At 49.2% G+C, this 26,863-nt stretch overlaps 1 protein-coding gene and 1 long non-coding RNA gene across 13 annotated transcripts; one reads left to right on the plus strand and one right to left on the minus strand.

Annotated features, from left to right (window-relative positions):
* mast4 (microtubule associated serine/threonine kinase family member 4) lies at positions 1–25,982 on the plus strand. 12 transcript variants are annotated; one of them, XM_061294259.1, is made up of 30 exons: positions 1–458; positions 4,094–4,235; positions 4,505–4,641; positions 8,645–8,676; positions 11,169–11,249; positions 15,757–15,845; positions 16,575–16,644; positions 16,717–16,795; positions 16,934–17,088; positions 17,154–17,229; positions 17,290–17,499; positions 17,587–17,688; positions 17,767–17,899; positions 18,654–18,715; positions 18,797–18,888; positions 18,988–19,196; positions 19,278–19,416; positions 19,497–19,629; positions 19,703–19,868; positions 19,947–20,048; positions 20,115–20,237; positions 20,325–20,434; positions 20,520–20,644; positions 20,721–20,917; positions 21,048–21,233; positions 21,316–21,545; positions 21,626–21,748; positions 21,828–21,964; positions 22,044–22,228; positions 22,423–25,982. In XM_061294259.1, the coding sequence occupies exons 1-30, from the start codon at positions 270–272 to the stop codon at positions 24,909–24,911; spliced, it is 6,303 nt and encodes a 2,100-aa protein (XP_061150243.1). In that variant the 5' UTR covers positions 1–269; the 3' UTR covers positions 24,912–25,982. The 12 variants fall into 12 exon arrangements, with proteins under 12 accessions (XP_061150243.1, XP_061150245.1, XP_061150242.1 ...); XM_061294261.1 differs by having other exon boundaries at positions 16,952–17,088; XM_061294258.1 differs by having other exon boundaries at positions 16,575–16,795.
* LOC133163941 (uncharacterized) lies at positions 9,095–12,768 on the minus strand. Its single transcript, XR_009716474.1, has 3 exons — positions 12,639–12,768; positions 12,483–12,577; positions 9,095–11,679 (listed from the first exon to the last, which is right to left on the minus strand). It is a non-coding gene; the product is annotated as an uncharacterized LOC133163941 (long non-coding RNA).
* Positions 25,983–26,863: the final 881 nt, after the last annotated feature.

Raw genomic sequence — 26,863 nt, forward strand, 5'->3', positions numbered from 1 at the left:
TTTTGAGCGCCGTTCTCCGGACGAGTTGACGCCAAGGTAGTGAGGGTTCCAGTGGCGAGGACGTCGGCGGCCGAGGGAAGAACTTTCTCTGAAATATGGACTCTTCCTCCGGTCGTTGAGAGTCGTCGCCACTCGGTGCGGAGACGCCAGAATTACTTACTTACTTCCGTGGTCGTTTATTGTTTTTGTACCCCCCCGCGCGGAGAATGAAGTCAATTCGCAGGTGTCGGTTAATTAGCGGCTAACGCTCATTTCTCGAGAAGTCCTCCATGGGGGGGGTCTTCTTCTTCTCTTTTTATTCGTCCTCGAATGAGACGACTATGGAGGAGTGTGAAGACAGGTCCACCGAAGTGGACTTGAGGAGCAGCCGCTTCGACTCGGATTTCGGGAGCGAATCCAAAGTGGGAGAGGACCAAAATACAGAGAGTACCGAAGATGAGTGTGACGAAGACGAGAAGGTAAACAAAACAAATAAGCAGCTTACTTGAGTTTTTTTTAACCTAAGACAACATCTCCCTCCACGTGTTTCACTCAGCAAGCCTGTTGGTTACTGCATGGGTCCTCCACATCACTTTTAGTTCGCTAGTTTTAACGTGGGCAGCACCAATCAGGTTTCAAATGAATGACACTTCACAAAACCAGTTTGTTTACATTCAAATTTGGTCAGGTCACGTGTACTGTATGTCACCACTTTATTGAAGTGTAAATAAAATTTTTAAAAATCCCAATATGTCCCCCTTAAAATATCTTAGTGTGAAGCAGGGCCCAAAAGCAAATGTATGATGAACTACTTGCTTACTGATTTAATGCAAATTTATTCAGCAAGCTGGCTGAAAAACATTCAAAGAAGCAAAACTCGTTTTGGTAAAAAAAAGAAATTTCCCAGAGCCACACCAGCAGTGACTAGGCGCTTCCTCAGAAGTTGCGCCAAGTTGACAAAGTGAGGTTATGATCTGCATATTGTCATTTTTTCCCACGTGTGTCTGCCCTTCCCTAGTTTTCCCAGGTGCAAAAGCATTGTTTACATTATAGGTGATCATGACAACATGCCTCAAAGGACCATTATTTGACAACTTGAACACCAGAAATGTAAATCAGATCCTTTCACAGTCATTACTTAAAGCTGATTTATGAGTGTAATAATGCATGATACATTTAAGGCCCACAATATGAAATTACCATATTTTATTTTTCTTAAATTTGTGGGTATTGGCAGGAATGTTCTTTTTTGTTCTCCTCCAGATTGCAAAGTGTGTGTTTCTATGCCTACGTGTGTGTCTGCAATGTTTAGTTGACATTTATTCCAGAAATAGACGGGTGGGAAAATGGGGAACTTTTGGATTGCGACCGGCTCAGACAAGCACCAGGCTGCCTGTGAATGTGGAGAATTCCAGCTGTGGTTATTCCATTAAAAAAATAAAAATGGATTGTTCCAGATCACCTCAGGGTTCAGGTGTGCATACAAGAAAAGTAATTGTACCTGCGAGACTGTGAAGTGCTTTCGTGCAGACTCTTTCAATGTCAATTTTGAACAAGAAAACTTCACTTCAGCTTCTTTGACATGTTAAAAACACTTTTCAAATCTTATTCCACCAAAGCCGACATTGTTGACTTTGCTCGGCGGAGGGCTTGAAGTATCAAAAACCTGTCTGCTGGTCTCGTAGGCGTGAGCATCCTGCTTAGCTGAACAAGCATCCTGGGGCCGTCGCCGCCGCCGTCTGATGACGACGGGCGGCTCGTGCGTCTTGAAAACAGACTCCAGTGGGGGCTTGTTGGGCGTTTCCTGTCCCCGAGCATGTGTGGACTTTACATTTGGGGATGTAAAGCAACCGGCTGTAAATGATTGCTCCGCCTCGGCGTGACCTGCGTGCGTCTGATAACAAGGCGAATGCTGAAAAAATACGCTGTGACCCTTCGTTTATCACGAGGATACGTTCTACGCCCACTCGCAATAAGTCAAACGTGGTAGAAACCACATCAAAACAATTTTGGAAATAGATCCAAATCGACTCGACCTTTTGTTTGGGCTCACCCTTCTCTGATTGGCTGGCACCAAGATGGCCGTCATTAAAAATGTTGCCGATCAAATTGTCTATTCCAGCAAGTTGCATGATTGCCGACCATCGGTGCTTCACGATAGTATTTGCTCACACTGGACAATGTTTAACTTTCTATCGCCATTGGCCAGTGGGGGGGGGCGTCCACTTTCTGTGTATGCGGTAGCGGCTAAGAGGATTACCGCAATCTGATTAACGCTCATCTTCCCCGAGAGCGTTGGCTGCCCCGGCGCGCCATCTTTTCGATTTTTGACACCTGTCTTGATACTCGGACACACGCGACGGAGGCCCATTTGGGCTCAAACATGGCGCTTGGTCGGAATTTACCCTGCAGCAGTCAATTGCCGGAGGGAAAGCAGGTAGGCGGAGTTTGAATTGAACTGCAGTCTTAATTCAGTTGCTGAATATATGTAAATGATGTTCAATTTTCTGAATAATGCTTCAAGATGTTGAGTTAGAATTAGCAGAGGGAAAAAAAAACAACAACGTTGAAGCACTTCTCTGCGCTTCTTGACACTTGGTTCTGCTGCAGCGTGAAGTCACGGTTGGAAAGAGCCTCCTGCATTTTCCAACTTTAAATCATGTCGACACAGGAAACGCAATCCCCCCGCGACCGCTCGCAGAGTTCAACAACCCGAGGCCGCGGCGTCCGCTCGGCTCATCGTTTCGGAGCCGGTTGGGTTCTCGCTGCGAGAGTTTGATTTTAAAAATGTTATTTTTCTCCTCACACTGAAGGAAGAAAAAAAATCTCTCTTGGGGGGTTAAATAAGACAGATGTCAGCTGACGAGGTCTGGCGGAACTCGAGTTTACTTTACCTCCGTGGGCCCAGAAAGTGAGACTAATGATGTTTATGTCACGCAGTGAATATTTCGACATTCAAGTTTATTGCAGGGATTCGAGTTGCTAACTTGGCTTGCCCGATGACCTTCAGTCAGCCCATGTTGATGTAGTTATGCACACACTGAATTGACTAGTCGTCTTTAGCATGTCGATGACGCTTAGCTTGCATTATCACTCATGTTTATGATGACCCGTTTAGGCAGCAAAGTAGGTTGGAAGTCAGTTTGGCCTCCAAGAAACACTTATGACCTTCTTGGGCCATCAGATTAGACGTTATTGACATTTTCAATAATTGCAAAATTGCTTTTTGTATTCGGATCGGGATGCTTTGCGTTCTCCCGAGAGATGCCCCCCGCCCCAGGCGTACAGGAAACATGCGCAAGACAATGGCGGGGAGAGCAAGATGAGAGGTTAGTCGTGATCGGCCGTTTCGCTTCCCGTTTTAAGCGCCTGTGTGTACTCGCCGTGTCCTAGCAACAGTCTGAAAGAAACGCCAGCAAAATTGCCGTTACCGTCCGACCCGTGAAGAGTTCCACACACCAACGGGCGTCCTTTCAAAGAGCTTTAATCATCGGAAGGAATATTAATGGCTGTCGATATTGTTTGCTAGTTCTTCGTATGCAAACTGATGTTTGGAGGCCCTTTTTGTTTGTCGCGAAACGATCATGCGCGTGTCTTGTTAACAGCAGCAGAGGTTGCCCACGGTGACCCGTTGGTGTTTGCTGTGGAAATAAAGACTTGTTGGCAGTGTCCACAGCAGGCGGCCCGGCCCGGCCAGCCAGGAAGGAAGGAAAGAGAGCTCGCTTAAGTTTGATGTTGCTTTCGGGAACCCTGCGGGGAAGGTCAAAAGTCACCTGACGCTTACCCTGTGGAAGGTCGTGTGTGTGCCTTGCCTGTAAGCTGATGGCGTTAGCCAGGCTAGCATTAGCAGCGCTCTTTATTGGAAACCTCAGATAGCTTATCAGCAGTCAAAACCTGGTGAAACCTTTTTTTTTCGTTTAAACTGTGTCAAGAAGGCAAAGCTTATTCACATGTCGAGTGTTGCGCAATCAAATGTATCATTTTATGTTTGTACACCTAATAAAGCATATTTACATTTTCAATGTTGATGCATGTTTGATGTACCGTGTTATCATGCGCACGCCTCTGGTGTACCTTCCGCACGTTCAATTTGATAACCTTCTTTTCCGTGCAGCTGGACCACATCCTCTACCCACCCTCGACCGCGTCGTCGCTCAGGAAGTCCAGCCACCCCGAGCTGCCGCCACGCTTCAAGCGCCAACTCAGCGACGACGGCAGGAACATAAGACGACGCAGTTTGGGCGGCGGTCTGACAGGTAGACGTGGATTTACAGCCCTTCCGTTGTTAGCATTAGCTTTTAAAAGCGCCCCCCAGCATGTTGACTGATGACAGTTTCCTCTGTGTTGACATGTGAGGGCCTCGTGAGGGAAATACTGCTTACCGTAATTTTCGGACTATAAGTCGCTCCTGAGTATAAGTCGCCCCACTCACCCAAACTATGGAAAAAAACCGCGACTTATAGTCCGGAAATTACGGTACTAAGCCACAACTCTAAAATGTTGTCTGCTTCATGTGTGATGTCAGGGAAGTACCTTCTGCTCCCAGCTCACGCCCAGCAAACATCATGGCCGCCGCAGTGGTTTCCCGACACCTCCTCTAACCTGGTCCGCATGCGCGCGCTCAACCTCGGCAAGTCGGACCCGTCCCTCACCTCCAGCCAGGTGAGTCGCACACCGCATCAAGGAGGTTATGAGCCTTATAAAGAGTCCAAAAAAGAAATTTTTCCTCACATTTTCTGAATTGGAAAATTCTAACGGCATGCAAAAAGTATTCAGTGCAGTACCGACATGAATGAGACCTTTTATAGTGTGTTTTTGTCAATTTAAACTTTTTTATTTAAAAACGTGGCATGTATGCTCGTTGCAAGCCAGGGCCTCATTTGTGTTGGGAAACACAAAGCTCGGTGTAAAGGTGACATTCAACGCTCCTTGGATCAATGCGGCGATCTGGTTCTCTCCCCGGGAGATTTGATCAAAAGCAGCGGCTAATCCGATGAGTCGGTGGCGAAGGAAAGGTTAATGCGCGCCTCAAACGTGCCGCTTGCGTGTTTGCTTTCATTGGACACGCTAAAGGTGGGCCTGCTGGCTCATGACATCATCCTTTCGTGAATAACATTATCTCTCATTATACACTCGAACGAAGCACAAAACAAAAGTACAGATCTTCACGAGGCTAAATTCAAAACATTTTAAACAACAGCCGAGAAAGGCCCCCTTCGTGCTCCATAGTGAATACAAAAGTGCCAGTCTGCTTGTGCGCACCAGGGGGCGCTGTTGTGCAACTGCTGGCCGATCACCAATGGTCATAATAGACCAGATAAGTTCATTTTAAAAGAGAATTGAACAATGTCAAACCGAAGTTTTTACTTTAATATCAGTAAACATGAGCTAAAAAAAAAAGTAAACACTTGTGAACAATGCAATATTTGACAGAAAACGTGTTTGTCTGAGCCAAGTGCAAATGTTTGATTGTCAGTGGTCAATTTGAAAGGTTCCTTAATAAACCGTGCACACGTCAATGTTATCAGTCAAGGACATCTCCCAACAACAGTCCGAGGGGAGAAGGCACCACATGGTGGTGCGGGGATTATTACTTATCTCCATATCGCAGCACAAGTGGAGTATTGATTTGCCGCCGGCGAGCAGGACGCGGCACCCACGGGGCGCAATAATGCCAAGGTGTGCTGGCTGACACGGGCGGAGGCGTAAAGTCTAGATAACACCACAATGACATATATTGTCCATTGTTACTTCGTTTTTGAGTAGCCGTCTTCAGTCACTTCTGATAAATCGGCGGGGGGGATATGTTCCTAGCTTAATGCTAACATGTTGCGCAAAATGATGTTAAACTTTCAAACCACGTTGCATAGATTTGATAAGCGGTATGTCAGTTTCTTTTTTCTTCGGCCTTCGGTTTCTCTGAATGGATGAATAGAAAAGACTTGAGTGGCAGCGTGGGTGCGAAGGATAATTGGAGGATTCTGACACAGGCAAAGGAAAATTGGCCTCTTTTGTGTTTTCGCGTTCCTTTCAGAGCCAGATGGGGACATTTTCTTAATCATCCGTTCTGAGATTGTGGCTTGAAACTTAATTATTCTTTTTTGTTCTCTAAAATAAGTTAGGCATGAAAAGGTGCTTCGGTTTTTAACGAAGGAAGTTAATTAGCTGGACAGTTCATTTTATCATATTATTTTAAGTGAACATGAATTGGCGTGCATATCTAACTATTTAAGGGTATTGAAATTTTTGCGCATTATTGAGTGGCAGATTGGAATCCTACTCGAATTAATGTATTAATTTATTTGAGTCTGAATACTTTTAGTATTGTGATTTATTTGGGGCTTTATTTTTGACTCCCCTCCAATATTGCTAATTTCTTTACCAATCTATTTGTCATATGACACCCGCTTCACCCGCTACCCCCCCTCGGCCATCCTCTGTGGGAATTTGGCTGCTGATGAGGATAACGTGAGAGGAACACTTAATATTCGTGCAGTGCTTCCACACCGTATGAATAACAGTGGGGGGGGGCGCACAGTCACGGAATACAGAATTATGGTTGCAGGCCACATCCAGAGGTGTGAAAAATGCGAAATTGATAATCCTCCCGCCGCCGCGTGTACTCGTTAGGTCTGAAACAGGCTCTCCCGTCTGGCGCCTCGTGCGGCATTGGGAACGCCAAGTTAAACTCTCGCCTATCACAAACCCCGAGTGTCTTCACCCGCCTTGTGAAGCGCCACAATGCACGGAAGGACATCCTCTCATTTTCATTCCTTGAGAGAATCGTCCCAAAGCCCCCACCTTCCTCCTTTCCCATCCCCTCGCCCCCCACCTTACCCGTCGTCGTCCTGCCTCCCTTTCCTCTACCGCCGGGGGGGGAAGTCGCAGAGAAGAGCAGCCGGGAGAGGCGTACGGGACAAGTGAGCGGCGTCACAAATCCGATATTAGCGAGGTAGCCGGGCTGGAGGTTGAGCTGTCCGGTGCTGCGTGCTTGCGGAGGCGAGCCGTGACTCTGCCATGGACGAGTCCAGCATTTTGAGGCGGCGGGGGCTACAGGTAGGCGAGCAGACCGCACTCATTTTTTTCTTGTCAGGGACTTTACATCCTCCCGTGTGTGCCCGAAAGGAAGCGGAAAGAATTCCTCTGGTATTGACACTTTATCGACGCTATGATAACGAATAAGCTCACACAGTAACGAGTAAAACGATCTGTTATCGCTAGGGATGCGCCAGTACCACTTGTCCCGTCCCCCCCGTCCCCCTCGACATGTTTCAAGTATTTAAGCCATTGCAGAGTTCCAACACTTTAATGGTGTTACGTCTTGCAGAGTGATGAAAATGTTTTGAGTATCGCTCATAAAATGTCAATATAATCTTCACCCAAATATCATTGCAGACAAAACATTAAATTGAAGGAGGAAAAAAAAAATTACCTATTGCCACTTGATTGAAGCGGTTTAGCTATATTGTATGTGCTGTTTCTGTTATGTGTGCCTTGGCCTCTAGGAGGCGGTGTGGTGCACATATGTAGATAATACACAGGTTTGATGTACAGACACAAAGACTAAGGCTGTACTATATCTTGTCTTTGCAGAACAATTTTAATTGATCCCTTGTCTGTTAGTATCGTTATCATTCTGTATAGATTTCGGACACTCATTTGCTTGTCTTGGATTTTGCTGATGTGACAATTTTCAGGTTCTCATCTGGAAATTATTCATTCATGACAAATAATCTTTTTGTTTCTCTACTTGATCTATGCCTGGGATGTCTAGTGACCGAATTATTTTTTTTCCAATAGCCACTTGTTGCAGAATCATGATTTCAGACTCAGTGTAGCTACTTTTTACGCCATCTTTGCTCAGTAATTCAAAATATGTGCCTTGGCTCAATAACAGTTGGGGTAGACAGACGGGCTTACGTTTCCCCCTCAAATTGCCTCAGGGATGCTCGGCAGCAGATTTTCCCGCTGTGAGCCGGCGAGCTGTGATTGGTGGATATGTCGCGGCTGTAAATCACCTCCCGCTGCTAATTAGCGTCTCGCGCGTCTCCGTCTCGTCTCCTCAAAGAAACAGGGATGCTCGTCTGATGACCGGACGTGACGGTAATGGATAGCAAAGGGACAGCGCCTCCTTAACACGTCCATTTCTTTGCTCCAAGGGCAAAGGTTTCAACCCAAAGAGAACCTTGTGTTGAAGGCCAGTAAATTGGAGGATTGCCCAATATAAACATCCAGTGAAGTACTTAAGAGTAAAATGTTTGTTGCTGTATTAATTGAGATAATTACACGGGCCATTGAACAATTAGATTTAGTCAAGTGAAGGCCAATTTTGCAAATTACCTAACACTTTTTTTTTTAAACAATTTTTAGCACATATGCATTGTTCCAAGTAAAAGCGAATTAACGTCGTGCATGTTCCCTTTTCTATAGTCAAGGTTTTCAGTATTGTAAAAATCAAAGTGAGTCGCAGGTGATTACGGCTGTGAGGATTTTGCCTTATCCCTGCCGTAACGAGTGCCGCGCGCGGGGCGTTTAATTCCTGAGCCATTCTGTGAGTTCTTTGTTGGACTTTTTCACGACAAGGCTGACCTCAGTTTAACCTTGTGCACTACGTGGTCGAAATGCTGCTCTTTTAACGCTTCCTTTTTATTTTTTCTGTTCACAGAAAGAGCTCAGTCTTCCCCGGAGAGGCAGCCTGTAAGTACGCTCATGACTGATGTGACCCGTCAATCAAATTTATGCTGCTCACCCCGCTGTGGTGAAGTTTTTATGTCCTATGAAAAGTTTTTTTTTTTTTTTTTTTTTACTGTCCCCTAAAAATAACTCAACACATAGCCATTAATGTCTAAACCACTGGAAAAAAAAAAGGTGAGTACACGCCTGTGTAAAAATGTCGCCCCCCCCCCCCCCCCTTTCCGGTGTCATGTGACCTGTTAGTGTTGCAAGGTCTCGAGTGTGAATGAGGAAACAAGTGTGGTCAATTTGTTGTTATTGATTCAGATGTTGTCTGTCATCTTCTCAGTACACATCAAAAACAATATTAAGTTAAAAGAAACATTTGACTACAAATGGTTGCTTTCCTGTCAATCTGACAGGTTTATATTTATCGGATTAGTCCACCATAATTGTAGTTCTTTCTATTACGCATACATTTTTTTTTTTTTTTTTTGAACATCAATTTTGAATCACAAAGGACTTTGGTCCAGCGACACCGTTTGGGTGCCACCTACCTCCTGGACAAATATTCCTTGTGCAAACAGGTTGCCGCAGCCGCCAATGACCTCGGTAACCATGGCGATGGTGTCAGGTCTTTGATGAGGCGGCCTCAAATGCATTTAGATTGAGGAACTGCTATGGTTGAACGTGGATGAAAGTGTCACTATTATTTTTGAGTGGTTGGGGGGGGGGCAATCACTATTTGAAGAAAAAAAAATCCCCATTTTAAGCGTTACAGAGACCCAACTGTGTGTAGAAAACACATTTAAAAAAAACGATTCCCATTTATAGGACGTCAGTATGATGTATCAGAATACAAAAAAAATAAATATTTCCTAAAATAATCAGTCATTGCACCTCGTCACCAGGTGGTGGTGTTACTTGCTGTTGGGGGGCGGTCAAAAGAGGGGGGCTAGGGGGGGGCGCAGTCGATTATGAAGGCACGGGAGGGCGGGGCTATTGTCCCTCCGCAGGCAGCCGAGGGTCTTGTTTGACAGCTTCAAGGTGGAAGGACCAAAACAACAACCGCTAAAAGCCCCGGAGTGGGGTCTTTTTCTTTTGAAGCCCCTCTAATTTTAGGGAGTGTTTTTTTTTTTTTTTTTGTTGCCCTCGTCGTTTCATCGGACTGTTTTGACTGCTCTTTGTCCGTGTGCGAGGGGGAGCGAGCAGAGGGAGGGAGGGGGGCGGGGGGCTGGTCTGGCTGACGGCATGCATGCGTTGCAGCCAAGCAGGGAGCGCTTATGATGATCACAATAGAGCAAAAGCGCAGCCATGAAAGCCCAACGGGAACGGCTGCGAATTCCTGGTCTGACGCTCGAGTGAGTATGCTGCTTTGCTAGCTTTAGCCTCCGCAGCAGGAAGTCTCTTATCTTCTGCCTGCCTGCCTGCCTGCACGGGCTCGTGTTTGTGTGCTTGCTGCACGTGTGCGCGCGCGATGCCCCATGCCGCAATGTAAACGTTCCAAACGACCTCGGTGTTAGCGCGCGAGCGGCTACGGTGGTCGCTCCCCGCCGTCCTTTTGTCGGCATCGTTGAGGCGTTTGTCCCCCTTCTGTTGTCTCCACCGTTTCTAATCCCCAATGGGGGGCTGGGGGGGGGAGGATATTTCTTGGATGCAGTTCTTTCTGCACTTGTAATGTGTGGGCTGTTTTTCCACGGACACACCGTCAAGGTTATTTCACTTTCCGCGTTAATAGGATTACCGTACACACGCACGGTCAACTAGTTCAAATCAGGCTGCGACACGCAGTATCGTATTATCTCGCGAGACCGTATCGACACGGCAACAGCAGGTATCCATAGCACAGGTGGTCCATGGATCACGACGCAGTTGAGTCACGGGACACTGCGTCATAGTCTTTCGCTAACCTAGTCAAAATTCCAGTGAGTGTTGTTTGTTTCTGGAGGGAAGTTCCAGTATCCTCTTATGCAAGCAACTGGGTCGGGATGCATGCGAATATGTGGATGAATCATCAGTGAAAGGGAAAGGAACTCCATCTGGAGGTCATTATTATTATCTTCTTCAATAAAAAGAGTGAGAGCTATTAGTCCAAAAAAGGCTTAATTTGTTTGCTAAGATGACAAACCTTTGAATGTTTTCCAATTGGACGTTTTGCGTTGTTACTTGTTACACCCCTTCAACTTGTTACAAAAGATGCCAAATGAGGCTTTGAGGCATTTTCCTGCAGGCATAAACTGATGCTAATGAGCTCCTAAAGCCACTGCAGTAAAATCCGCTCACCTCAGCGTGACCTCAGCACTGCAGCGACACGGTGTGACGTCTTTTTTTTTTTTTTTTTTCTCCCCTCCGCTCTCTTGTACGACAGAGGAGACGCAATGTCAAAGCCATTTATCTGGCTCCAGAAGAGAGACAAACGCCTCGGCCGAGTGCACGTGTCCGATTTTAGATAGCGCTTCGGTGTGTGTGTGTGTGCTAAAACATCTCCGTTTCACTTTGCTCCGTTTAACTTGCAGCCTCACGCCCCGAAGTTTGAGCCCCACTCCCACTAGTCCTTGCAGTCCGTGTAGCCCGCTGCACGCCTTTCACTTCTGGAGGTAAGCGAGTGTCGCCACGCGCGGCCGACCGACCGACCGACCGACCACCTGCCGCATGGGATCAAAATAGCCACGTGGTGATAGAGTGTATCCAGAGACTCCTCGCCGCGTTTGACATTTCCCCTCGTTTGATGCTCTAGCCGACTTCGGAAGTCTCCTATAAAAGTATTGCTTTGGCGCCACTTTGCTGCCAGCGCGCTATGTTGATGTGAGCAGAGGAGTTTCAGACAAGCCGTCACCCCGGTTGAATAGAAAAAGTAATGCTCTGGCGCCATCTTGTGGCCTCTACTGGCAATTTGATACCTTTGGCTGCAAACATTTGCTCTTTGCTGTCGTGCTGACAGAGACCTAAGTTGGTGCGACCAGCCGGTGACGTCCATGCTCTTGCAGCGAGTTTGACTTTGGCCCCATGTGAAGCGTTACGTCCTAACTGGAACACCAAAGGAGAGCACAGCCACAATTAGAGTGAAGGCCAGCAGGGACACACACACACGGCACACACAAGGGAAACTCACAGACGAATATTCCGGTCTTATCAGCCCCGCGATAAGTCTGCTCGTGTCAGACCTCGATGCAGCAACGGCTCCCCTCCTGTCTGTCTTTCCGCCACGCCGAGGTCAAACCGAAGTCGACGACACGGCTTATCTATCTCTCTCTCTCTCTCCAGTCGTAATGATCCCAAAAGACGACCGAGTTGTGTGAGGACGTTTGGGGGGATTAACAATGCACGGATGTTAAATAAATAAATTTAAAGATGGTCTAATATAAACATCCCCCCCCCCCCCCCCCCATCTGGTCTTATGATGTCATCCGTTTATTGTAGGTGGATGTCAAAACAACCCAAAGCGGCAGTTGAGAAAACGTCACGCGAGTCTTATCGCTCCGCTTTTATTGCAGAGCGGGCGACTTTTCATTTCTGCGCAGCTGGGACTTTGCTCTCTTCCGTGAGGTCGTGCCTCCTTCCTAAAGTTCTCCCCTCCCCGCCCGAGCTTCTCCCAGCCGTCAAATTCATCGGCGTCCTGACACAATGCTCGCCGTGGTGCGACCGTGCACGCACTTTGGCGCCGAGCGGCCAATCGGCACGTCCCAAATCTCAGGCGGATCAAAAGGTCAAAGTTCATGTCATGGAGGTTGTTTGGTCGCTTTTTTGCCCTTCTCCTTTACTGTTCATCTTTTGAGTGGCCGCTCGTGATTACAGCACAGCTGGAGGAATTCCCACATTAATACGCTGACCTGTCAAATTTTTGGCGGCGACCCAAAGGAGGGATGATGCAGCAGCAGCTCCTCCTCCCTCCTCCTCCTCGTCCGGCGTAATCAGCGCTAGGTGCCTGTTACGTGCAAACAAAGAGTCAGCTGCTCTGGCACATCGCAGCTCCGCTGCAACCTGACCTGGATCGTCCCCTCGGGATCCTCCCAGGATTACGTCTTTTATCCGCGGCATGAGGACGGCGCAGCCGAACACGGAACGCCGATGCCGCCGCCGCTTTGAGTCGAGCGGTCCCGCCGCTCAGCTCCCGCTCCTCTGCCCCGACTCGGACGGCGGCATGTGGGATTGTAGCTTGTGGACGCCGATGGGCAACTTTTACACGCCGCATTTCTTGGGACGAGCTCGCCTGCGACGCTCCCAAAGGTAGCCCGCTCCACCCTCGTCTCGTGGGGGGGAAGATTGCTTTGGAATTAAGTTGACGCGGAGGCGTGCCGCAACGTGCTTTCTGCTCTCGGGAGTGTTTACAGACGCTCGGTTATTGCTTGTGTCTTAGGGCAGTGTTATGATCTACTGACTGGAAGGAAGTGGAGACGGGGTTTTTTTTTGTCAAGTCGTAGTTACTGAGTCAAGTCCACTTGACTGTGTGTGTGTCTCTTTTGGCTCTTTTGCATGTTTTGATCGAAGAAATGGATTTGTGAATTAGTTGTTGACAGAAAACTTTCATTATTGCTGAATCTGGCCCATTTGAAGGAAAGACAAGAACGTGAGAGCTCGTCAGAACTTGTGTCGGGACCATACTGGCACCTGTGCGGGACTGCTCGCCAATAGAAACGGGAAATGACAAAATGTCCTGATCCAAAATTGTGATTTATATGACTTGAGAATAATGTCATACACTGCACATGAATTTTTTCTTTTTTTTACTCTCTGACTCATGTGGCCCGACTCGGACGTCATGTGGGATTGTAGCGCTTGGACACGCTGTCCAGATTTTATCACGTCGCATTTCTCGGGCAGAGCTCCCAAAAGTAACCACGCCACCCGCGAGCGACTCAACTTGACACGGGAGCGTGCCGCAACGGGCTTTCTGGACTCGGGAGTGTTTACATCCCGTTGCCATGTGTCATGTTACCCGCACTGAGATCAGAGTTTTGGTTTCTGTTTGCAAAAACAACAACGGGGAGGTGACGGAGGAGAATTTTTATTCACAATTTCTGGTTTCATTTAAAAATAAGTCGGCTAAAGTCAGAGTCATCACGCTGATTAGTCACAATGTACAAGATAAGTTATACTTTTCCCAGATAATTGAAATATGAAAACATTTAAATCCGATTTGTTGTAAGGAGAATAATCGTTTTCCAAATTGTCTAAATATGACAATAATGATGATTTTTAAATAGTTAATCAGAATGGTGTTTCTAGAGAATTTTTTTTTTTGCAAAATAAATTGTGTTAACAAACTCGTGTATTACTTTCCCCAAAATAAAAGAAAACAAGGAAATTAATGACGGTATAGTACACCAAAAATCCCTCTGAAGACACCTGAGAGACATTTGCCGAGTCTTAAATTTGGCTTCCCTAATCCCGCTGATAGCGCGCTTTCATTCCTCAACGCTGGCTGGGCTCTGTTGAAGATTGTTGGCCCTGAAAGGGAGCTCAGCGCTTGAAATTCTCGCTCCATTGAAAATGTGTGTCTTGCATACACGAGCCAGCATCCCCGCATAACCTCACTTTTCATTTGTCATGTGTAGAGTGAAGCGACCAATCGACAGCGCGACACCCGCAAGGTCTTTGTAAATGGTTTGAACTGCTATAGAAATGCATCTTTTTTTTTTCATTTCATTTTTAATCCTCTTCATGACCTACTTGGAAAACGGCTTAGCAGTAAATAGCGGCTGGTTTGGTGCACTCCATGTTGCGTTGTGGAGATACATGACGTGGAGTTTTTAAACATATGCAAGAAGGAGCAAAAATTAAAAAAAAAAAAAAAAAGTCTACAAGAATTTTTTATTTTTATTTTTTTACAGATTTACAGTTGCAATAATTTGTATTGTATGAATTTAACATGCACAATTCTGACTGGGAGTGTTTGATTATTTTTTAGACTAATAATAGAAGCGGTAAGTGTCAGATTTGTGACATCGCGTTGTAGTTTTGTCGTCGGTGCGAGTCGGCGCACCTGACAGCTCTGACAGCACAAACGCCAAAGTCTCCGCGCCAGGCTAAAATTGTTTCATTCATCTTCGTCTATTTTTGCCTCGCTTTATTCCCAAAATAAGTTAAAAGGGTCTTTTTGACAGATTGAGACTACTTTGTATGGTCTAAAAATAAAAAAATAAATTTCTCCCCTGATTTTAATTGTTTATGACCATTAGCATTGGGCCTGTAGTTTGAAGCCTTTGGCGAGCTCTATCACGAACGCCAGCGTGAATGGGGGCTACTCGCTGTCCCGTAAGTGTAAGCCAACGCTAACCATTCGACAACTCTTTGATCCAAACACTGCGGCGGCAGGAAGCGCGAGGATCAAGCGTGCCGAGGGCTGATTGGGCAGCGGCGTGGCATCCGCTGGCCTAATCCGCAGCGAGCGCGTATAAATAGATGCCGTTAAACCTGATCCGCTTTGACGCCCGCACCTGTGTACCAGATGCTTGTTCACGCCGTCACCGTGAATGAACGCGCAGGAAGGATGGATCTCGCCAAAGCCAAACAAGGACGACAACACCTAGCCAACAAGATGGCGAGCTAACCAGCTCACGTTAGCGCCTCGCTTGGTGTTGTCCTTAATTTAAATACGTGGGAATTTTGTGAAATTTTCATTTAAATTGAGTCCAATTTGACTTTTTGTCATGAAAGTGTGGAGCTCAGCAGGGCCGCACACGTGACATTAGCGTGTCACGGGCCCTCGGCGTGACCTCTGCAGCCATGCGTTGACAACCACGCCGAGTCTGCCTACTCGGGCATTTCTACGCACGCACACAGAGCGTCCCATTGTTCTTTTGATCGGTCCTGGCCGTACAGAAAGGTCGCCAACGTGGCTGAATTGTTCCCGCCAGACGTGTTTGTTACGCGTCTCGTTGTGTTCAATCTACCTAAGGATTTTAAGATACAGTAGTGGGCAATATAGTTTACAAAAATAAAATAAAAAATCATTAAAAAGGGAACAAGTGAATGATTGTGAATGTGGCAACTGGGTTAACGTAACAAAATGAGAGCAAGAATGATTCACTCTAAAATGGCTGACGCACAGTGTTCATATTTTTGCGTGGATCTGTGTCACTGACTGTTAATCTGTTCTTCCAGCTGTCGGACAAGCAACAGGAAAAGCCTGATTGGAAGCAGCCAGTCCACAGGTTTACCCCGACCCCACTCGCCACTCTCGTCTTTCACAGGTACCGCAGTCATTCATTCATGGGGTTTTTTTCCGCCCCCTGAAAGCTTTACACACAGGTGATTATTATTTTTTCTTTTTTATTGCAATTACAATTTGAAATATTTGGAAACAAAAATCTTCCAATTCGATTTATTTTCTTACTAAAATGCAAGAAAGGCTTTTTTTTTTTTTTTAATTATTATTGTTACGAAAATGCAAGAGAGGCGCTTGCCGCCACCAAAACGATTGTGTCGTTTGAGGAAGCCAAGACCCTCCAGAGAGGAAGTGCTGCTACGGCGGAGGGAGGGATTCGTTCATTGACCGTGGGGCGTTTTATTTCCTGCCATTGGCGCTGCAAACAGCAGCCGTGTCGCCACTGGCGACTCAGTGTTTAGTCTGAGCCCAGCGGTGGAAAGATGCGCTCGGATCCGCAAAATGTTTTCTCCGACAACTTGACTGTGTGGCTCAGGCGCGGTCTTGCTAGTCGAGGTAAGAAACTGGATGAGTTTTTGCCGTTGCTTCTCATTGGTGGACTTCTTTTGTTGTTATGCCCATATATGGACACGGCCTTTGTTGTTTACGTTGCACTCAGGGGGGGGGAAGTATTGTCTAATTAGCCGTTTGGCTCCTGCCCTTGCGAGCATTTATCCCTTTTGGCATCCATGTTGTGTTACTTGATGCTAAATTTCAGTCAAAGTGCAGTTGATGTCTTTGGAGCAACGAAACTCATCACTATTTGTTCCCGCAGGGACGAGTCCACAGGACAGCCCGAGGAACTTCTCCCCGAGTGCCTCCGCTCATTTCTCCTTTGCACGAAGGTATTTACTTTTTTTGTCGCGGCTCGCTCGTAAGACGAATGATTGTTTTGACGTTGGCGTTTGTGGCGTCAGGAGCGATGGTCGCCGCTGGTCGCTGGCCTCCCTTCCCTCCTCTGGATATGGAACCAACACGCCCAACTCCACCGTCTCTGTGAGCATCCCAAAACTTTTAAGTCTAAAATATTTTTATAGTCAGAAATTCCTTCAGTGCATGCTAAGTGCTAACGCTAACGCAATTGCTTTCCTTTGTGTTGTTTTCTTGTTGAATGTATATTTGTTTCACTTCCAGTCATCCTGTTCATCACAGGAGAAGCTGCACCAGCTGCCCTTCCAGCCCACGCCGGACGAGCTGCATTTCCTCTCCAAGCACTTCTGCACCGAGAACATCTCCGCCGACGAGTGTCGCCGGGCAGCCGGCATGCGCCCGCGCTCGCGCAGCCTCAGGTACGGACGCCACGCTGTCCCGTGACACAATCTCGCGTGTGGATGACTCTGTTGTTTTCGGCCAGCCCTGGGAGGTCTCCGTCCTGTTACGACCACGAGATCATCATGATGAATCACGTCTACAAGGAGCGCTTCCCCAAGGTGGGCTGCCGACATCTTCTTTGTCACTTGACCTCACGTGACCTTACTTCTCATCTTTAGGCCACCGCTCAGATGGAAGAGAAAATCCAGGAGATCATCCGCGGCAACTCTCCCGAGAGCGTTCTGCCGCTGGCCGACGGCGTGCTCGGCTTCGCCCACCACCAGATCATCGAGCTGGCACGCGACTGTCTGGAGAAGAGCCGCTTGGGCCTGGTCACGTCCAGCTACTTCTGCGAGCTCACCGACAAGCTGGAGAGGCTCGTGCAGGAAGTGCGTGCGCCCGTAATCCGACTTTTGACCGCGGGAACCTTTTCCGCTCCACCAAATGTAACTTTTCCACCGCCTTTCTCGCCGCAGTCCACCGAGCGTTCTGAGAGCGAGGAGGTCAACTTCATCCGCGAGCTGGCCAAGAAGATCCTCATGGTCATCGCCCGACCGGCCCGACTGCTGGAATGTCTGGTACGCTGCCTCCGATGTCACTCGGGAAGCACGCTTTGTACATTTCGACTTGTGTCCAATATTTTTTCCCCTGCGCAGGAGTTTGACCCCGAGGAGTTCTACCACCTCCTGGAGGCGGCCGAGGGCCACGCCAAGGAGGGTCAGGGTATTAAGACTGACATCCCGCGTTACATCATCAGCCAGCTGGGTCTGACCAGAGATCCTTTGGAAGGTCTGCAACTCCATTCTCTTATCTCACCCACATGGTATTCATTACAAGTCTACACACCCCTGTTCAAATAACAGACCATTTAATGACCATGTACAATCCAATTGGAAAATATAAGAAATATTGAAGAAAAAAATAAACAATTAAGAATCAACACAATTTTAAAGTCAATCACACTAAACATTGACCAATCCATGTTGACGTCGGGGACCTGCGCTGGAATGAAAACGTAAGCTCCCCAGCGGCGGTAACGGTGTGTAACGTCTCGGTTGAGCTGTAAAAGGAAAAAAAAGTGAAACGTTGCACGTGAACAGATTGTCTCTCCTTCCACAATGTCCATGAAGAAGGAATAGCATGCACACGCACACACGGACAGATGTTAAATGGCGGCAGACGCGTGTCGTGCGCTCCCTGGCGTAATGGGCGCACATGGACCTTGGTGTGTTTTATTATGATGCAAGGTGGCTGCTAATGACTTTTAGATGAGTCTCGTTTCCACCTCATTTACTTTCACTCCAGATCAACTCAGTCAGCGCCATTACCGCTTGCCATTTTGTGTTTCACTCCAAAAAAACTTTATTTTTGCCCTCTTAGGCAATAATGAAAATGGAACTAGAATGTGTATTTGAACACCAAAATGCTCTTCCAGCTCATTAATTCTCGTCTAATGAAAGGCTGTTAGCTTATTGCTAGCGTATACGCCATAGATGGGCCGACTGAAATTAGCATTTTGCTCATTTGTACTTTGTTCGTACAGAGATGGCTCAGTTGAGCAGCAGTGACAGCGGCATTGCACAAACTCCAGAAACCGACGACTGCGTAAGATTTCCAAATAATCCTATCGATTGCTTCAATCTTTCTTCTTCTTCATACATCAATATATCAATTTTTTTGCTTCAGTCCCCAAGTTTGAGCGGCGCCCTGAGGTCCAGACGCAAACCGTGCGAGTTGGACTTTGAGTTGACCAAACTCATCAGCAACGGCGCCTACGGGTAAGCCCAAACATCTGTCGGTATAAAAATAAAGGCCACCAAATGCAAACAAGATATATGAAAACAAAGTGAGCCTAATTAGACGTGTTTGTCGGGCAGCGCGGTGTACTTGGTGCGGCACAAGGAGAGCAAGCAGCGTTTCGCCATGAAGAAGATCAACAAGCAGAACCTGATGCTGAGGAACCAGATCCAGCAGGCGTTTGTGGAGAGGGACATCCTCACCTTTGCAGAGAACCCCTTCGTGGTCTCTATGTACTGCTCCTTTGAGACCAGACGGCACCTCTGCATGGTCATGGAGTACGTGGAAGGTGGGCGGCCAGAGAAATGAGGATTCCGAGATGGTGTATGACAATAATGGTGATGATGACATGATTGATCCCACCTCCCAGGAGGAGACTGCGCCACCCTGCTGAAGAACATGGGCCCGCTTCCCGTGGACATGGCCCGGATGTACTTTGCCGAGACTGTGCTGGCACTGGAGTACCTGCACAACTACGGCGTCGTGCATCGAGACCTCAAACCAGACAAGTGAGCGACTCCCACCACCCTTCCGTAAAAGTCGTCTGTTATTTCTCGCTAACCACGGCAGGGCCTCGGTCCTTTCTCAGTTTGCTGGTGACGTCCATGGGCCACATTAAGCTGACGGATTTCGGCCTGTCCAAAGTGGGCCTGATGAACATGACCACAAACCTGTACGAAGGGCACATCGAGAAGGACGCTCGCGAGTTCTCCGACAAGCAGGTGAGCCATCGTCACGGCTTACTTTCTGTTTCTGATTTCTCCTGGTTGCAACTTTTGTTCTGTTTGCGTTTAGGTGTGCGGCACGCCAGAGTACATCGCTCCCGAGGTGATCCTGAGGCAAGGCTACGGCAAGCCGGTGGACTGGTGGGCCATGGGCATCATCCTCTATGAATTCCTGGTGGGCTGCGTGCCCTTTTTTGGGGACACGCCCGAGGAGCTCTTTGGGCAGGTCATCAGCGGTCAGTGGAAAGCAAACGATTGAAAGGAACAACAACATTTTAGGTGAATTAAAAAAAAACTTTCCAATGTGTGTGCAGATGAGATCAACTGGCCCGACGGAGAAGAAGCGCCGCCTGGTGATGCCCAAGAGCTCATCAGCGTTCTGCTCAGGCAGAATCCTTTAGAGAGGATGGGCGCAGGTAGAGACCACCTTCACGTTGATAGCCGGGAAAAAGCGCAAACGGGTTCCCTCCCTATGCCTGTAGGTGGCGCTGCCGAAGTAAAGCAGCATTCCTTCTTTCACCACCTGGACTGGAACGGCCTCCTCCGGCAGAAGGCCGAGTTCATCCCCCAGCTGGAGTCCGAGGATGACACCAGCTACTTTGACAGTGAGTAGGCTTGGGCATCTTTTGGGGGATTTTTTTTTTTTTTTCTGAAAACTGGGCCAAAAAACTAACTCTGTCTCGTCTCGACAGCTCGCTCGGAGCGCTACCACCACCTGGAGACGGAGGAGGACGACACCAACGACGAGGACTTCAACGTGGAACTGCGCCAGTTCTCCTCCTGCTCTCACCGCTTCTCCAAGGTGACTGTTGCCACCGTCTCTTCAGGAGATCGAAAAGGATGAGACAGCCCTGTGATAATTATTGAAATGTGTCCATGGTGGTCAGGTGTACAGCAGTCTGGACTTGTCTCGCGGCCACGTCGAGGAGAAAGGCGACGCCCCGGAAGACAAGAAAAGCGAGAGCCCACCCATGCTGGACACGCTCAGCTGGACGCCCGACTTCACAGACATGTAAATGCCTCCCTCAAATAATACACCCACGCACCTCCCAAGTAGGACTAAATTTATATTTGCCTCCATCTCGTAGGCCATCACTGCCGGCGGACAGCGAGCCGCTCCCGCAGAGTCCAAGCGCCGGCTTGCTCCCCAAGTTCGCCATCTCGGCCTCGGAGAACGAAGTAGACGAGTCGTCCGGCAAGACGTCCATGTCTGTCGGGGAGCTGCCGCGGGACGAGCACGATGCCACCACGCCAGGGAGCACTCGCAGTGGGGCAACGCTCTCTGGTAAAGTGAATAACCAAAAAACTACAACGGACCAGCTTGCCTTTTCTTTTTTTTTTTTTCCCCCCCCGATTTAATTAATTTTGGTAGCAAGCCAAGTGTCTCACGCTTGACTTTTTTCGCATCCAATCAGGGAGTTTCTCTGAGCATCTGGACCAGCTGACGCCCCGGGGCGAGGGCGTGCAGAGCCCGGTCGGAGACCAAGGGACGTCTGGGCTCTCTCCCAGACCCAGCGGAGGCGGTGGGCACGAGAAGCCGCAAATATCCAAAGTCCCCAAGTCTGTTTCCACCGGCGCACTTTCGCTCATGATCCCCTCAGGTTACTGCAACGAAAGTCACTCGAGGGAGTCAGTCGTTTTGTTTGAAATGATCTGAAAGTCTCCCCTGGTTGATCCTCCCAGACATGTTTGGCGCTTCACCGCTGGCCAGCCCGCTGTCCCCTTACTCGCTGTCGTCGGATCCCTCCTCCTCGCGAGACTCTTCGCCCAGCCGAGACTCGTTCTCCTCCTCGCTTTTGGCGCGGCAGCCGGTCGTCATCCACGGCAGCGGCAAGAAATTTGGCTTCACTTTGCGGGCCATCCGCGTGTACGCCTGCGACAGCGACGTCTACACCGTCTACCACATGGTCTGGGTAAGGACGCAGACTCCGCTACGCTCGTCCTCGGATTGGAGCGGCGTGATGACGAGCGCCCCCCCCCTTTTGCCTGACAGAACGTGGAAGACGGCGGCCCCGCGCAGAAAGCCGGACTCAAAGCCGGCGACCTCATCACTCACGTCAACGGCGAGGCGGTCCACGGGCTCGTCCACACCGAGGTGGTGGAGCTTCTAGTTAAGGTCAGTGCACTGACACTACCCTATTATCAAATCAGTTCTGGAACATTCTCCCATCATTTTGCCGGTTGGTCGTCCTCAGAGCGGAAGGAAGGTGTCAATCACCACCACCCCTTTCGAAAACACGTCCATCAAGAGAGGCCCCGCCAGGAGGAACAGCTACAGGAGCAAGATGGTGCGATGTGCCAAGAAGGCCAAAAAGGAGAAGACACCGGAAAGGTACCAGTGAGTCGGCAAGGATTCTTGTCCAGTTTAAATTTCCAAACCCCTGAATGTTTTTCTTTCCCCCCCCCCTTAGGCGGCGTTCCCTCTTCCGGCGTTTTGCCATGCAGCCGTCGCCTCTGCTTCACACCAGTCGCAGCTTCACGTCGCTCAACCATTCGCTGTCGTCGGGTGAGAGTCTGCCCGGCTCGCCCACGCATAGCCTCTCGCCCCGCTCGCCCACCGGCGCTTTACGCCCACCTCCTGACTTCACCCTCTCAGGTAAAGGTTGCATGTTCACCCCACTCTATCATTAAAAAAAAAAAAAAAGCCCATGCTGAAGTACATCCTTTTTCATTTTTAACAAATTAAGTCTTAAAGTTAAGTGTGCCGCCATCTCTTGGTCAAGAGGAGAATTACACCCAATACACAGTCTTACACAGTCTGTTCAATTGACTCTCTTTGGGGGATTGCAGGTGGCAACTCTTCCCAAAGCAGCTCACCCAGCTCCAGCACGCCAAACTCCCCCGCGGGTTCAACTCACATCCGGCCCAGCACCTTGCACGGCCTGGGTCCCAAGCTACCGGGCCAGCGGCTCCGTCAGGGGCGGCGTAAGTCCGCAGGGAGCATTCCTCTCTCCCCTTTGGCGCGCACACCCTCGCCGACCCCGCAGCCCGCCTCCCCTCAGCGCTCGCCCTCGCCGCTGCTCAGCGGACACTCTGTGGCCATTTCCAAAAGCGCCCAGGCCTTCCCCACCAAGATCCACTCGCCACCCACCATCATCCGCCACATTGTGCGGCCTAAAAGCGCCGAGCCGCCGCGCTCCCCGCTCCTGAAACGGGTGCAGTCCGAGGAGAAGCTGTCGCCCTCCTACGTGGCCGACAAGAAGCACCTGTGTGCCCGCAAGCAAAGCCTGGAGGTGACGCAGGAGGAGGCTCAGGATCAGGAGGACGAAGACACCGGCGAGGGCAACGCCACGGACGGGAGTGCCTGCGAGGTGGCGATAACGGCCGTCCCCCGAGTTCGGCCCGTCGAGCAGGGCTGCTTGAAAAGGCCGGCGGGCCGCAGGGAACGGCAGGAGTCGCTGGACGAACTCGACAAAACCGGCACCAAGCGGGAATCCGATCCATCAGGCGGCGATGACTTCCTTTCCCGTCCGCAAAGCAAAACCGAAACGGCCAGCGTGGCCCTGAAAGACGTCCTGTACAAAAAACTCAGCCGCGCGTCGGACGTGGTCAGCGACTCGGCTGCGAGCGACGGAGATCGCTCGCATCCTCGAGCGCCCAAAGACAAAATGGAGAGGTCGGAGCTCAAGGCTTCCAGCATGGACTTCACCAGGAAGCGGCTCTCCTTCGAAGAGCGAGACGACTTTGTGTGTCGACTTTCCCCCACCGTCCATGACAACTTCCATTTCGGTGCCACCCGCTCCAAAAGTCTCCAGCTGGACACGGCCGTGGCTGCTCACGAGCACATGAAGGCCGGACTGGGCGGTGAAGGGCCGATGGGCCCTAAGATGTTTTCGGGACGAGGGGAGAGCGCCGTGGAGAAACTGCAGCTCATTTCGTCAGGCGAGTGCCCTCTGAGGAAGACGTCGTCGGACTACAAACTGGAGGGCCGGCACGTGTCCCCTCTCAAGCCTCTGGAGGGCACCCTGGATATCGGCCTCCTCTCGGGGCCCAGAATCTCCAAAACGGACACGTGTCTCTCCAAAATGGCAGAGAGCAAATTTGCCGTCCCTCCCCAGTGGCTCCAGAATGTGGCGGAACGACAGCTGAAAGCTCCCGACAAGCCCAAAAGTCCTTTAGCGTGCCCCACGAGTCCCGACACCGCCGCTTCCCCGACTCCGTTTCCCAAGGAGCACTCGATCGGAGAGAAAACAAAGAGCCGACATGATGGTGACAGCCCCAAGCAGGAGAGCAGAACCTGCCTGAAGGTGGCCGCTTCCCGTCACAGCTCGCACTTCTCCTGCGGGAAGACACCTTCCATTCGGGAAGTCAGCAACGAAGACCAGGATGACGAAACGGATCAGCCGCAAGTCGACGGGAGGATTTCCCCTGTGGGAGCAGATGCTTGTTCTCCTGCGAGGTTGGGTCTGGACAAAGAAAGCATACCCAGTGACAATTCCAGTTCCGGCCCAAATGTTGCTTCATCTAAGCTCGTCAGAACCTCTTCCGGTCAGACCTTTCCCGTTCACTGTGACGGGTCCACCTCGAAAAAGATTAGTGATCCAAGAGTGGAACTGGGTGGTGTACAAGCCGTGTCCGTGTTTAGTTTAGGCGCCATGTCAGTGGGTGTCACACCAATGCCCAAGAAAGAGCATCTGCCATCAGACGATTCCAAGGCCGAAGGTTCTTCCAAGCTGTTGGAAGAACAGGTCTCGAGGATTCCAGACATTTGCACCTCGAATCAGCAGGAAGGCGGCGATGCCACGGCAGGTCCTAGTGAAACCACTTTGGTCCACAAAACTAGGTCAAGCCCCCAATCCACCCCGGTCCTCGATCCAAAACATTCATTTCGAGAAGCCCCTCCTGTTTCTCACGTAGCCCTCGAGTCCAAATGCAGGGAGCCTACATTCCTCTTTGGTGAGGAATCAACGCAGCCCAGCGACGCCAAGCCGCCGGAACCGAAATGTCCAGTAGCAGCCTCCCGTCCGGCGGTCAAAGAAAGCACAAACTCAAAGGGGAAACTTCTGAAGAGCATCCCCATGGGGGCGCCACACAAGCCATCCGTGGTGCCGCCCAAGCTCAAAGATCCCTCGCCCAAAAAGCAGCCCGTTAAGGAGCATCACGACTCAAAGCCAAAACACCCCGAAGCCAAGGCGAGCGGCGACGCCTCGGAACCCCCCGACAAAACGTTGCCTCCCGACAAGGCGGCCAAGAAGAAACCGGCCCGCCGGGAAACCACAAATGAGACCCGTGCAGGGGCACGGACAAAGACACAGCTCGAGGGAAGGCGTCGTGTGTGACTTCCTGTCACGACAAAGTACCATTGGTGCGTTTTCATCAACATTTTGTTTTTAAACGAAGGACCGGACAAGCTGTTACGCCGGAGCCCGGCCAATCGTGAGACGCCTCGCCGGTCAGGTGCCATAAAAAGCTTGTTTGTTGTTTTAATGCAGTACAGCCTCCGTCGCGTTGCTTGGCGTCCACCAACGGTGAAAGTCGTCCTCACATTCCTTTCTGTGTGGTTTGGATTGGTCGCTTCATTTCGGAGTTTTGCGTTCACCGCCGATGGCTTTCTCGTCTGGAAACTGAGGCGAGAGTGAGTGCGTGATAATGTAGCATCTTGCGAATACAACGGATTAAGAATGTGGTCGGTGTCTAACGTACTGGATGGGCATCGTGTTTTTTGGCGAGGGACGATCCACTGCACTGGTGGCGCCCGACTGGTTGTCCCAATTGGTTAAAAAAGATGTAACGTTACCTCGAGTTAGGAGGATTCATGTCATTTGCGCATTTTGAGGCCTTAGAAAAAATAAGCACGAGTCAATAGCCGTTTGGGATTGATTTTTGGGGGGGGGGGCATTTTATCATAGGAAGAAACAAACGCACCTTAATTGCTCACAGCTCGGGCGTCATGAATGACGAGAGAAAAAAAACGTCGTTTGTCTTGAACAGAGCCATTAAAGCATCCAGTCGAAAGCACATTGATGTTTGTTTACTCGCCTTCGCCGCTGTCTCTATTTTTTTATCGTGCTCATTTGCCAAAATGTTTGTTGTGTGTCTGTCACCCACGTGGAGGGAAAAAAAAAAAAAAAAAAAAGTCGTCTCGAAGCGGTCCGCCCGTCCTGTCTCCACTGTGCCGTTGTTATTTCCACTGTGTAAACACTAGCGTTAGCCACGTTTGCTTCCTCCCACTTGCTTTTTTGTCTTTTAGAAGATGTGCAATAAAAAGTTGTTATTGAGTTTTTGTATTTTGCCCGAGGAGAAACGCTCTATGGATGTCATAGATGTTGTATATTTAAAAAAAAAAAGAAAACAGATATTTATATACTTCTAATGTTGCGTCATAACGAGAATAAAACTGAATCAGATGACACGTTGACCTTTGGCTCTTCTTCTCAGTCACAATAGCAGAGGATTCACTGGCGACCACTAGGTGGCGGTGTTTATCCATGTCTAGCCAAGACTGACAAAAGATTACCTTCCATTTAATGAACAATTCTTCCTGATTTTTGTTAAAAGAAAGTTAGGCCCTGGACTGGTTACAGTGAACATGTTCCCACGATGGACAGTTAGATCAAATAAAACCGGTTTTTCTGGGCGCCATTTTGCCTCACCCTGCAAATTGTTGCAGTGTGGTCTGATTGATGCTATCAAAAAACGATGTAAGCGTATCTGCCTGCCTGTCAGTCATTTACTTAGTCTATAGCCACCAGTATGTTGGGTAACCGCATCAAGTTATCAGTCTGGTCGACTGATACACAGATCAACTGATAAGCCTAGTGTGTTTTATATAGAGATGCCTTTCAGAGCACATGAACACAATGTACAAACTTGAATTTAAAAAAAAGAACAAAATACACATGCTGATACACAGTAACATAAATCTAACCTGTGACTGAACCACCCCGTCCTCCCCCGGCGAAGGCTAAAGCTCATCCAGCGGCCGTGAATTTCGGAACATGAGATTGGCGAGCGGCAGCGTTGGCCCGGGCCCAAGTCACACTGTGTTCCACTGCAGCGCACTAACATTCCACGCACACCATCCATTCTGCAAGACAGCCGGGCGGGTGTCTTATTTTTCCCCGCCATGCTCACAACAACAAGAGTGGACACATACAGTAGGACATTTTGCCTCTGATATTACCTCAGGGAAAATTGCCCCCCCCCCCCCCCCTCCTATGGTGTCCCACAGGGTTCAGTGTTGGGTCACCCTCCTTTAGTCAATATAGTCTGTCCCTGGGTGATAATCGTT

The sequence above is a fragment of the Syngnathus typhle genome, linkage group LG12 (assembly GCF_033458585.1).
Source record: "Syngnathus typhle isolate RoL2023-S1 ecotype Sweden linkage group LG12, RoL_Styp_1.0, whole genome shotgun sequence".
Classification (NCBI taxonomy): domain Eukaryota; kingdom Metazoa; phylum Chordata; class Actinopteri; order Syngnathiformes; family Syngnathidae; genus Syngnathus; species Syngnathus typhle.